The 13892-nt window shown below is 32.6% G+C and overlaps 1 protein-coding gene across 1 annotated transcript; it reads left to right on the forward strand.

The window, feature by feature from the left end:
* Nucleotides 1-7554: 7554 nt before the first annotated feature.
* LOC114419798 (probable inorganic phosphate transporter 1-9) lies at nucleotides 7555-13532 on the forward strand. The gene is made up of 3 exons (XM_028385585.1): nucleotides 7555-8172; nucleotides 9373-9657; nucleotides 12538-13532. The coding sequence occupies exons 1-3, from the start codon at nucleotides 7778-7780 to the stop codon at nucleotides 13391-13393; spliced, it is 1536 nt and encodes a 511-aa protein (XP_028241386.1). The 5' UTR covers nucleotides 7555-7777; the 3' UTR covers nucleotides 13394-13532.
* The last annotated feature ends 360 nt before the right edge of the window (nucleotides 13533-13892 follow it).

The raw sequence follows: 13892 nt of genomic DNA on the forward strand, positions 1-13892 counted from the left end.
GAAGAAAGCATATCAACTTCCATTCCAAAGCACATTAGTGTTAACAGAGCTAATGCCAATCATAATGACATTGATTAACTCTAGAGGAAAACCAGCTTCAATCAAAACTTCATTAACAAATTCCCAACTCATCCTATCATAAGCTTTGGCAAGATCCACTTTGATACCAAATAAACTCTTTTTCCCTTTCATATTATTCATAGAGCAAAGCATCTCCTAAGAAACTATGACATTCTCATGAATCATTCTTGTGGGAATAAAACCAGTTTTATGAGGAGATATAATTCTCGGCATAATGTTTCAATCTACTTACTACTATCTTAGTCAAGACTTTATAAGAAACTTTACCCAAAGATATCTGCCTAAACTAATTAATAAACTTGGGGGCCTATTAACCTTAGGAATAAGACAAATATCAGTCTTATTGATCTTTAGAACTTCTGAAGGGGAGATCCATAACCTATTCATAGTCTTGAGAAAGTTTTTTTGGATGATATTCCATGAATTTTGATAAAATCCAACAAGGTACCCATCTGGGCCAAGAGCCTTCCAAGGGCTCATGCCAAAAAGGGCTTACTTAACTTCAACATCTTAAAGAGGGGACTTCAGTCTAGTATACTCCTCTTGAGTCAAGGGAGGAAAAGAATAGTGTTGATCTACCATCTCCTTATCAATATGGTGAGATACAAATAGATTTTGATGGTAAGAATTTACCAATTTGTGAACTTTATGCTCATCCTCAATCCAAACGCCATCATCATTTCTAAGCATATGGATAGCTTTTTTCCTTCTCCTTCGACTAGTCTTCAAGTGACAGTATCTAGTGATCTTATCCCTATCATGAAGCCACTTCGCTTTGGACCTTTGAAACCAAGCTAACTCTTCTTGGTATAGCACCTCATCAAGTTGAACATAAAGCTCTTTTCCAACTTATAAAGAAAAGGATTCCTTTTACCTTGTTGAACACCTCGAATACAAGCTTGTAGAAGCAAGCTTCATGATGATGAATCAAGTATGAATGAAGTAGTTTTGATGATGACAAAAAGCCCAAAAGAATGATTTCAAGATTGAGTCAACAAGTTCAAGATCAAGATTAATTTCAAGATTCATCATAAGAAATCAAGAAGATTCAAGATTCAAGAGAAGTTGATTTCAAGATTCAAGAGAAGATGAATTCAAGATTCAAGAGAAAAAATCAAGAAGACTTCACAAGGGAAGTATTGAAAAGGTTTTTTCAAAAATCAAACATAGCACAGTTTTGTTTTACAAAAGAGTTTTCTCAAATTTTTCTAAGTTACCAGAGTATTTACTCTCTGGTAATCAATTACTAGTTTCCTGTAATCGATTACGAGTGATAAGATTTGATTTCAAAAAGTTTTTAATTGAATTTGCAACGTTCCAAATGATTTTTAAATGGTGTAATCGATTACAATATATTGGTAATCGATTACCAGTGTATCTGAACGTTGAAATTCAAATTCAATTGTGAAGAGTCACATCTTTTCATAAAATGCATTGTGTAATCGATTACATGATTATGATAATCGATTACTAGTGACAAGTTTTGAATAAAAGGTCAAGAGATGTAACTCTTGACATGTTTTTCTCAAGGTTATAACTCTTCCAATGGTTTTCTTGATCAGACATGAAGAGTCTATAAAAGCAAGACCTTGACTTGCATTCAATAATCTTTTTTTTAATAACTTCTTGAACAACTTTTGAGAAACATTTACAACCTTTACAATTCTTTCCTACTCATCTTTCTTCTTCTTGTTCTTCCTTTGCCAAAAAGCTTTCTAAGTTTTTCTGTTTTCCAAACCTTTGTTCTTCTGCAAGTGAAAATTCTGCAGAAAACAAAAGTGAGCTATATCTTTTCATTCTCTTCTCCCTTTGCCAAAAAGAATTCAACAAGGACTAATCACCTGAATTCTTTTTGTGTCTCTCTTCTTCCTTTTCCAAAAGAACGAAGGACTAACCGCCTGAATTCTTTTGTGTCTCCCTTCTCCCTTTTCAAGAGTTTTTCTCTTGATTCTTCCCGTTCCCTTAAACAAAAGATTTCAAAGGACTAACCGCCTGAGAATTCTTTGTCTTAACACATTGGAGGGTACATCCTTTGTGGTACAAGTAGAAGGTACATCTACTTGGGTTGTTGTAACTGAGAACAAGAGAGGGTACATCTCTTGTGGATCAGTTCAAGTGGAGGGTACATCCACTTGGTTGTTCAAAGAGAACAAGGGAGGGTACATCCCTTGTGGATCTTTGCTTGTAAAGGTTTTTACAAGGTCAAAAGAAATCTCAAGAACCGGTGGTTGCTTAGGGACTGGATGTAGGCACGGGTTGTTGTCGAACCAGTATAAATTCTTGTGTTTGTTTCCTTCTTCCCTACACTTTTTAATTTCCGCTATGTACTTTACTTTTACGCTTTACTTTTGTTTAAGTTACATAACTTAGTAGTAAAACCTAATTGAATCTAGTAACATTAAGAAGGATAAGTTTTAATTAGTCAAGGTACATTAATAATTAATTCAACCCCCCCTTCTTAATTATTCTGAGGCCACTTAATCCAACAAGCTAACAACTTAATTTTCTTGATAGCAACATTACCAAAAATATTCTTCTTCCAATAGACAAGATTTTTTTTCTAAGGAGATACAGTAGTATCATTTACTAAATCATCTTGGTTCTTCCAACTTTCAGTAATAAGGTCCTTGAAGAATGGGTACGCAATCCAAGCACACTCAAATCTAAACATACTTTTATTGGAAAAATTGCAACCATCATTCATAGAAACTAGAATAGGATGGTGATCAGAGAAGGACACTCTAGTCAAAACCTTAATAGAAGCAGTTGGAAAAGCCATATGCCAATGAGCATTGCAGAAGGCTTTGTCATGACGCTAAAAAATAAGTTGATGACCACCAAAAAGAGGACCCCTCCAAGTATATTTGGAACCCATAAAACCAAGATCCATCAAGTTATTACCATTTATTCTCTGGTGAAAGATAAAGCATTTCCTCACAGAAGTAGGAGCTCCACCTTTCTTCTCCTCTTGAATAAGTATATCATTGAAATCATCTGCCATCATCCACCACCTATCAGGATTAGAAGTAGAGATATTATGAAGGTAATTCCTAAGCTCCCCTCGAACACCTTCAATGGGGCTAGCATACACCAAAGAAAACCACCACCAATCTTGGTTTTCAAATCTAACACGAAGATGAATAAAGTGTAAATGCTTCAAATGGATAATGACATTCACTTTATCCATTCTCCTAGCCACACAAATGCCCCCTAAAAAGCCTCTAGCCTCAGAAAATTCAAAACCATCAAACCCTAATTTCTAGAAAGAACCTTCCAACTTTTAAGGATCCATTCTTATCTCCATAATGACCATGTTAGGTCTATGGATATCAATGTACTGCTTACAATATATGTAAAAGGAAGTACTAGCTGCTCTCCTTCAATTCCATAAAAGAATTTTATTACCTTGCTTATTCATAACAACTAAAAGAGCAAAATCAGACCCCGAAGAACACACCATTTGATAAGGATAGTGTCTCAGCAACACATTCCATGTCTTCCAAATTAATCCCCCCCCCATTAGCCTCGTTAAGAGTATAAACCTCTAAATCTAGAGGTTGAGGTTGATTGTTTATGTTATCTTAGCCCAATAACAAAGAAGCATCAATATTGTCATTCTCCCTCTTATTTAATATATGTGGACCCCTCTTCAACACTACCTTTAACAACACCATTAATATTCTCCCCTTCATTATCTCCACCAATAATGGTGGCACTTTGACTCTTGTGTTGATTTTTCCAATAAAATTCTCATTAAAAACAATGGATCCCTAAGCATTACCACGTCTAATAGAGCATCCAGACATGTTGTCTTTATTTCTTCCTCTAGCATAAGGATGACCTTGATCAAGGCCCCTCTGAGATTCCTTTTTAGTGTGGCCAATCTTTGGATCTCTTCCTGCCAATGTCGGCCTTCCTCCATCAACAACTTTGGAAATTATCACAATCCCACCAATATTTCTTGTAATAGCCTTGTCATTATCATTTATCGATGCCCTCTCCTCATCAATCTGATTACCTAATACTCCAAATCTTGGCCCTCCAACAAACCCATCCCTAGAGGTTTCTCCTTGATCTTTCTCCTTCCCCTTCCTTGGCATCCTCACTTTCTTCACCATTATTCAAGGACCATCAGCAATTGGTACACTACCCAAACCCTCTTTTTGCCCTTGATCATTTCCTCCTCCAAATCCACCACAAAATAGGTATTTATCCTTAAAATTTACTTTAAAAAACTTATGATAGAATGGATTGGAAATTTCTCTTACTTACTCTTATGGAATTTAGCTTTCTTCATGAAATTGTTACTCTCATTATGAATTTCACAACTTCCACAAGTTTCTCTTTGAAATGGAATGGTGAGAAACTTGAAGTTTTACTCCAAATAAGGGTTTGCGTCAAGGTGATTCTATGTTCCTTTGTCATTTTGTTTTTATGTATGGAAAAATTGTCTCTCCTCACTCAATAGAAAATACAAGAGAATAGTTGGTTGTCTGTTAAGATTGTTCCAAATGCACCAGGGTATCTCGTCTATTTTTTTGGATGACTATTTATTGTTTACTGAGGCTAAATCTTCTCAAGTGAGTCTTGTCGTCAAAGAAGTTCTTGACACCTTCTGTCATGCTTCAAGTCTGAAGATTAATACTCAAAAGTCAAGATTCATGACCTAGACTCTAAGAACATTTCGAATGTGAAGGTGGAGAAATATGCATTTATTTCCCATTCGCAACTTACTCGTCAAATAGGCAAGTATCCTGTCTTTTTTTATTCTGTCTGGAAGGGTGAGGAATAGTGATTTTAATTACATCCCTTGAGAAGATTAATTCCCGATTAGGTGGGTGGAAGACGAAGGTTTTGAGTAGAGTAGGTAGGGTGACATTGTCTAAATGAGTCCTTGCTTCCGTGCATATCTACTTCATGCAAAATTTGTGGATGCCCAAAGGAATTTGGAATAAGATTGATTGAACTATCCATCACTTTATTTAGGGAAGTGATCATTGTCATTGGGTGAATTGGGAAACCATATCTCTTCATAAATCCCATGGGGGACTTGGAATACGTCCAGCTAGGAGCATTAACATTTCACTCTTAGGCAAGCATACTTGGGACATGATGCACAAGAAACAAAAAATGTAAATTCAAATTTTAGATGCAAAATATTTGAGGGGTGGTTCTATTTTGCAAGCGCCAATTATTCGAGGAGCATTCTATACTTGGAATTCTATTGCTAAAGTCATTGATCATCCTAAGCTAGGATTCCAATATAGGATTGGCAGGGGTGAAATATCAATTTGGTATAATAAATGGCTAACAAATGATTTTTCATGCCATTTAGTTCCTTACGTCAACATAGAGGACACTAATCTAAGCTAGGTTGCATGATATTTATCATCAAGGGATGTAACATTTTGAAAGGCTAGCCCTTGGATGTAAAGAGGGAGCTGTAGAACCATATTCTTAATGATTATATATGTGGAGATATTCTGGAAAATTCATCAAATTCCCCTTCAAGTGGTTTACTGCCGAGAATTCATTAACTATCTCTCAAATTTGAAATTGGTCTTGGATATGGAAACAACACTTACTAGAGAATATATTACCCTCCATGGTAGCCTGCCCACTAACGTTTTTCATGTCTTTACATATATGTCTATAAATTCTTCTTGTAACAAGTGCGACAATGACAAGAATCAACAACCAATGTGCTTCAGGACTGTGTCTTTTCTCATCAAGTGTGGCAACACTTGAAGCTTGACCTACACATTGCGTTTTATATTGCAAAGTTAATTAATTCAAGGGTATAGTAAAATCATGTTTGCAACTACTTGCTGGACGTTCTGAAAAGCTAGGAACACAACTATCTTTCAAGATAGCATTTGAGACATGTGGCATGTGGTTAGAGGTGACAATGCAGTGGCTAGGTACTCCAGCCCACTCTGCCTAGCCTGCCAACCCAGAGGGGTGTGCATGGTGGGGCTGGTTAGTCCGCTATAATTATTTTATTTTTTAATAATATAATGCTATTAATTTATGTATGTTAAAATTTCTAAAATCAAAACTCTATTCCCAAACATAAATATATAGTTTTGTCTGTGTGTATACTATCACATATTTGGCCTCAATAAAGCTTTTAATTAAAGTCGATTGAGATGCTTTAATGGTTGGAAGGTTGGCGTCGTATATGAACAATGTTGAGGTAGCAAATTTATGAACTTCATCTGTGATCTTTTATATAATTGACATAGAGCTGGCCACATTATACATCTTTTGGAACCTTAGCTAGTCCAATCCATAAGAGCTAGTCCACCTCACCCCATGGCCATGGGATGAAGTCCTTAGCATGACCCGATTGCAAGGTGAATTCAAATCATCCTACAATAAGAAAGCATTTTACTTTCAAACGTGTAAAAACTTTCCAATAAGGTCATGCATATATCAACCATCTCAATCCATCTCAAAATTTTCTTATAAATAAACCATCATCAGCAATGTCAAGTACACACGTTTATGACATTTTCTATCGTTTGCCAAAATTCTTATTGGTTTGAGTTATTATAGTGTCTTTGTAGGTACCTCAACTCTTCACCGGTCACCACCGATATCTACCATTTTGAAAGAGAGAACTATTGCAAAATCATCTCAGAGCTAACTTGATCAAAATAAAAAATAAAAATATAAAAAAACAAACATCTCGAACTAGTTTATTATTCTCCCTTCATTTTAAAATTCAACTTCGAAGTACATATCCTAAAAGAAGTCAAGTTCATACATGTCTAGTGATCTGGTAGCACGCATAAATCGCCGAAGTAATAGTTTTGGAAACATAACATTAAGGGTACGTGTGTTCAGATAAACAAATTAATTAAAATATTTATTTGTTAGAATAAATTTTAAAATATATATATATATATATATTTAATAAATTATATTAAAACAAGATTCTCAAAATAAGCTTAAAAAAACTATGAAACTCAAACTATTTTTATAAGTTCAATTAATTGAATTCTATATAAGCTCTCTTAAAAGGCTCCATATATAACATTTTTTACAAGAAAGATAAAAAATCTGAGTTTAACATTTTTTACCGTGGCAGAATCTTGCGTACGGAGCTGAGTTAGTTACACAAATAAATGAATAATGAAATGCGTAGGTTTTATAGTACTTTGCAACTAAAAAAAATAGGTCAAACTGCAAACGTGGACCCTTAGCTTGTTGACGCCGGCAACTGCAGATGGCAAATATAATATGAACGTAAAATGTTTCAAGGATGCATTTGATTCGCATCTTTAGTAGAATGATGCAGTAATAGTTTTGACTTAAAACCCAATTGGTTCTTCACAGCATTATATTAGACACGACTAATACCCTTTCCAACAAGCTTCCGAGTTCATAGCACTTGTCATGCATTTGTCACACAAACAATTAATTAATTTGCCCCACCAATTTCTTCGATAAATACAACAAATTAATCCCCACGAGACAATAGAACACAACAAGCCCGAAATTTCCACGCTAAAGCACAAACATTTTGGCCCTTATATTATTAGGTACCTCTTTTCATTCTCTAAGCAAAATATATATTAACCAAAGTCAGCAACTAAAAGACCATGGCAGAAAAGTCCCATAGGCCTTAACCACAAACATTTTGACACATATCGCAGAGACTTGAAGGGAATAATATTGAAGAAGCTAATTAATGGCGAGGTTGAAGGTGTTGTCAACCCTAGACACATCAAGGACACAATACTACCACTTCAAAGCCATCATCATTGCAGGGATGGGGCTCTTCACCGATGCCTACGACCTCTTCTCAATCACTCTCATCATCAAGATAATTGGAAGGGTATATTACGACCACCGCGAAGGCGAACACCGGTACGAGACCCCGCCGGAGGTCGTCTCCGCCTTGGTTGCCGTCGCGCTGCTGGGCACCGCCGTCGGCCAGCTGGTATTCGGCCGGCTTGGAGACCTCAAGGGGCGGCGGCGCGTGTACGGATTCTCCCTTTTGTTGATGGTCTTCAGCTCCTTGGCTTCTGGCTTCTCCATTTGTAGAAGAAAAACCTGCGTTCTCCTCACTCTTGGCTTCTTCAGGTTTGCCTTGCATTGTTAATTACTTGCCAATAATTCAAAATACTAACTTGCCTAAACTTAGGATAAAATTTATATGTAGTTTGTTTAATTGTTTTTAATGTTTTTCTCTAATTAGAATTAAGTTCATTAATTTAAGTTTCGTTTATATGTATAACATTTAATATAAATCTTACCTGGATTAGCAAAATAAAATTTCATTAGATAAGAATAACAATACTAAATTTTATTCTTAAAGTTGGCAACTTATGTTATATATCAAATGAGTTTAATGTTTATGTAGGTGTAAATTATTTTAGTATAATTATTTTAAAAGTTAACTAATTTATCATATAAGATAAGTTATGATTAAATAATTAGGTAAAACTTTTAACTCTTTTCTTTAATATCAAATTAAATCATATAGTCTATTGAAATAATTTAAAAAATAATAATTTCATTTGAATTCTTTAAATCTTGTTTATATACTATTTAGTGTGTGAATAAATTGATATGCATTGTGCCTTCCCAAAAAAATGGCTTATGTTGTTGGTCATCTAAGTCAATGTTTTTTCATTTTATTAAAGTTTATTTTTTTAATTTTAATTTTGGTAATTTTATGTTTTTTAATTTTGATTTCCGTAAATTTTTTATTCATTTTCAATCTTTATAAGTTTGTATTTTTTTTCAATTTTAGTTTCTATTAGATTTTAATTTTTTTATTTATAGTTCTCATAATTTATGTTATTATGATTAAAATTAAAAAAACATAAATTTACATGTACCAAAAATAAATAAAATATCTTATAAGAATCAAAATTAAATAAACACAAACGAATAAAATTAGAAAAATATACTTACAAGAAATAAAAAGAAAAAAATATTAACACCAAAAATATATTTAAGTAAAAAAAAATGTTATACATTATTCCAACTAACTTAATCAATGATTTAAAATTTGAATCATGAGTATGTAATTTTTTTTTAATATATTAGTAACTATCTACTTTAAATGATATGAAATTATTTCTGTTTAATAAGTAATTCTTAAATCTGAGTCGTCAACTTATTAAATATTTCGATGACGAATTTTGTGATATATAGTAATTTTTCGAGCATGGTCTAATTTTTCTAAGCAGTAAAAAAAAAATACTAGTAATAATTATAAGAGTGTTAAATACATTGGATTTGATTTTGTTAATTATGGGCATGGTTTTGGTTTAGGTTTTTCTTGGGGCTGGGGATTGGAGGAGACTACCCTCTGTCTTCTACCATAATGTCGGAGTTTGCGAACAAGAAGACAAGAGGGTCGTTCATAGCGGCGGTTTTTTCGATGCAAGGCTTCGGCATATTGGCCAGCTCCACCGTGACGATGGCGGTGTGCTCCATATTCCGTGCAGCGTCCAAGAACTCCGAGGCTGACTTGGCATGGAGGTTGATTCTCATGCTCGGTTCAGTTCCGGCAGCCATGACTTACTACTGGCGCATGATGATGCCCGAAACCGCCAGGTACCTGCCTCCGTTGACATCTTGACTTTCCACCTTCCACATCTTTTTTTTTAATTAATTATTATTATTATTCTTATTATTATTAGTATATATTATCACTTTTTTATGGCTTTAATTTCTTGCGTCCATTGAACGAGTGAAAAGGATGTTATCTCGCTGTCTACATAATATTAATTGCTCGTTCTGATGTTGAACCGAAGAAATTGACAAAGACAAGCTGATGTTTATCCTTGTTGAATTTCTTTCACAATTAAGGTGTATATAAATAATAAGAATCAATATAAAATAAGATGATTGGTGTAATAAACAAAAATGAATTATAAAAATGTTTATGTAAGTCGTTTTATTTTAGGTTAAATTATTTTAGAAGATCAAATTGAACCCAAAAAAAATAGAGGATCAAATCAAATTAAATTTAAAAATTAAAAGATCAAATTAAAACTAAATAAAATAGAGTAACAAATCAAAAATAAAAAATAAATTAAAAGAACATAAACTAATTTAACTTTTATTTTATGTATCCACTTACTAGTCCTCGTTATGTAATGTGTTTTGGATTCACTTCATAGTAAGAAATAATTAATGGTTTTAAATGATAGAAATAAAGAAATAAATAGTTTTTTATGATATCATTATGATTTTATAAGATATGTGGTGTAATAAAGAGAAATAAAGAAAATGAATTGTAAAAATGTAAATATATAGAATTAATATAGCTCATTTTATTTTATGCATGCACTTTTAGTTCTTGTCTAGGAAGTGTAAGGAATCAGTTGTATATTCAGTTTTCTTTTATTTATGGGAATAAAAAATTCTTTAAAGATTTATAATAACTAATGCAAATCTTCGTTAGTTAACTGAGTTAGATTCTCGGTTATTTAGTTAATAATCACTTAATTAGAATTGTTTTAGTCAACGGGAAAAATAGAGTGGAATTATTCATCAGGCCCTTGTTGGTGAAATTTTTTCACTTATCAAATCAAGTTTATTAAAAATGGAAAGTAATCAATTTTCGCACTTAAAACGAATAAAGGGTAAATAGTTATTTTTTATCGAATGTGTAAAGTGTTAATAAATTCGCTTGTAAAAAATAAAAATTTAAATTTTAGTTTTCAAAAGTAAAAAAAGTGTGATAAATTTATTAATATGTTAACATTCATTCATTACCATGAGAGCATACGTGTGAGGGATGAATTTGTTATTGCTCTACATATCAATTGATGAAAATAAATATTTTCCCAAAATATAATTTAATATTTATCTTCTCCTTTTTAAATCGTTGGGTACATAATATTACAATAAACATTTGTCGAGAGAAAAACAATAAGCACTTAAAAAAATAAAAATAAAATCAAGCATAAGTTACAACAAATATAATAATAGGCATAATACAAGTATAATTTGTCTGTTGCTCTAAAAAATTTTATTGTGACAGAACCTTACTCAAGATATAACATTCAAACAAAAATACATAGTTATTAAGTTAATCCTTACAAAAAAAAAGAGATCTAACTTGATTTTGTCACTACCTAAACAAAAATATACATTCATTAAATTAATCCTTACAAAATAATGAGACTCAACTTGATTTTGTCACTACCTAATATTATTACAATAGAAATTTCGGAGCAACAGATCGATTATGTTTATTAATTAATATTATGTTTATTCTAACGTATGCTTTTTTAAAATATTTATTGTAATATTATGTTTACAACGATTAAAAAAGAGAAAAATAAAGATTAAATTATATTTTGAGTAAATAGGTATTTTCGTATTGAGATGTTTAGAATGCTAACAAACTCATCTTTAAATGTGTCAAATAAACTCTTTTATTAATAGGGAATGACGGAAGTCAATGGATTAATATATTTGTCGCAAATTTTTCACTTTTAAAATCTAAAATTTAAATTTTTATCTTTAATGAATGAATTTGTAAGCCCTCTGTAGAATGAAAAGCAAAAATCATTATTTACCCAAGAATGAACGTCAAGCAAAAAATAGAAAATGCCAGGTTGCGTTCGCCGAAAAGAAAAATGGCTAGGATGATTAATTTTAGAGTTGTTTAAGTTGCTCGCGTGATTCATGTTTGATATTAAAAATCAAAATATCATCAATTGCTTCTTTGAACTTATTACTTTAACCACCCTCAACAATTATTTGTCTTTTTTATAATAAATATATAAGAATTTTTGGAATTGACTAAAGGCAAAAACATAATTAAAAAGGTAATAATTAATGTTATCATAAAAAACAATTAATAACAGTAGTAATTTTCTTCCAACACTACCTGTAGGGAAAATATTAAGTAAGAATTTTTTGTCAAAGTCAAGCATTTCATAAACAATGCATTACTGAATTTGAATATGTATTTTTACTGCCTTGTCTTAATGAGCACGCACTAATTAGATTGTGCGCCTGGGACCAGATATAATAATAAGTAAAAAAACATAAACTGCATAATACTAAGGTTAAAAAAATAAGAATTAATTATAATATAATCTAACAACCATAAGGTTTTACATCCGGCTAGACTCAGCTTAACGGTAAAGTTTGGATAATTTGTGTATGAGCTCTCTTATCTGGTTTAAATCTCATTTCTTTCAATTTAGACTTAACAAAAAAGCCTTTTAATATTATTGAACAATAATATTATATAGTGTAAGATTAATGACTATTATAATAATTATTTTAAATGTTAGTGTGATTTCTAATTAATTGTCGGTCTTTACATTATGATCAGTATATTACTATATTAAAATAAACTCGCATTCGTTCAACAAAAAAAAAATTAAACTCACACAATAATCTTAATATAAAATTAAGATATTGAGTTATTAATTATGTTTCTTAACTAAAGATTTTGATGTGCAATCATAGGTACACAGCATTAGTGGAGCAAAATGTGATGCAAGCAGCAAAGGACATGGAGAAAGTCCTTGATGTAACACTGAGCCAGATTGCTGAAGAACATCCATTGCCACCAACCCCACATCCATACCCTCTCCTTTCAAGGGAATTCTTGCGTAGGCACGGTCGTGACCTATTTGCATGTTCTTCCACATGGTTCCTTGTGGACATTGTGTTCTACAGCCAAGTTTTGTTCCAAAGTGAAATATACAAACGCTACCTAGACAAAAAGGAGGAAGTGGATGTGTATCAAGAGACTTTCCATGTTGCATGGATCCAAGCCGTTATTGCTGTGTGTTCCACAATCCCTGGCTACTTCTTCTCAGTGTACTTCATTGACAAATGGGGAAGGGTCAAAATCCAAATGATGGGTTTTTTCTTCATGGCATTGGCCTTTTTCGCCATTGGGATTCCCTATTACTCTTTTTGGACCACCGAGGACCATAATATGAATAAAGGGTTCATGGTGTTGTATGGGCTTGCTTTTTTCTTTGCCAATTTTGGGCCCAACACTACTACCTTCATAGTCCCAGCTGAGCTTTTTCCAGCTAGGTTTAGGTCAACGTGTCATGGAATTTCTGGGGCCGTTGGCAAGGTTGGGGCAATTATTGGGTCTGTGGGGTTTCTTTGGGCTTCACATAAAAAGAAGGAAAATGGATACCCTAAGGGAATTGGGATGGAAGTGACCCTTATCATACTTGGAGTGGTGTGCTTATTGGGAATGTTGGTCACCTACCTTTTCACTAGGGAAACCATGGGAAGGTCTTTGGAAGAGAATGAGGTTGAGAGTGTGAATCATGAAGTTGAAGAGCATGATAATCTTTGATTTAAGGGTGTGTATAAGGCGGTATGTGTGAGCATATTAATGGTAATTTTCTGTTAATAAGTATTGGATATGATAATGAAACATTTTAAAATATATCTGGCAGTTATTAATGGCAAATTACCGGATTACCTTATATAAACCTTGATTTATGGCACCTTTTGTTATCTCTATTTAATTTTGTATAGTGTACAAGGTTTAGGATTTTTTGTGTGTGTATGTGTGTAATGGTGGCACTAAAATTTGAACCTAAAATTTTATGCAAGCTAGGCTTCTCCTTATCCATAAGCTGACACTAGTGAGTTTTTTTTTACAATATTTCTAGTATAAATATTGTATTAATGGAAAAATTAAACATACTAGTAGTTATTAATGGAAAATGTATTGTATTATCTTACACAAACCCTCATCTGTTAGACCTTTTCATATCTTTATTTTATTTTGTATAAGGTTTAAGGTTTAGGATTTTTTGTTTGTACACTTGACAATGCTAAAATTTGAA

The sequence above is a fragment of the Glycine soja genome, chromosome 7 (genome assembly GCF_004193775.1).
Source record: "Glycine soja cultivar W05 chromosome 7, ASM419377v2, whole genome shotgun sequence".
NCBI classification, from domain to species: Eukaryota; Viridiplantae; Streptophyta; class Magnoliopsida; order Fabales; family Fabaceae; genus Glycine; species Glycine soja.

Coding starts and splice junctions, on each gene's coding strand:
- LOC114419798 (XM_028385585.1), top strand. CDS start 7,778: ATGGCGAGGTTGAAGGTGTTGTCAACCCTAGACACATCAAGGACACAA. Junction 8,173..9,372: donor CTCACTCTTGGCTTCTTCAG/GTTTGCCTTGCA, acceptor GTTTTGGTTTAG/GTTTTTCTTGGGGCTGGGGA. Junction 9,658..12,537: donor ATGATGCCCGAAACCGCCAG/GTACCTGCCTCC, acceptor GTGCAATCATAG/GTACACAGCATTAGTGGAGC.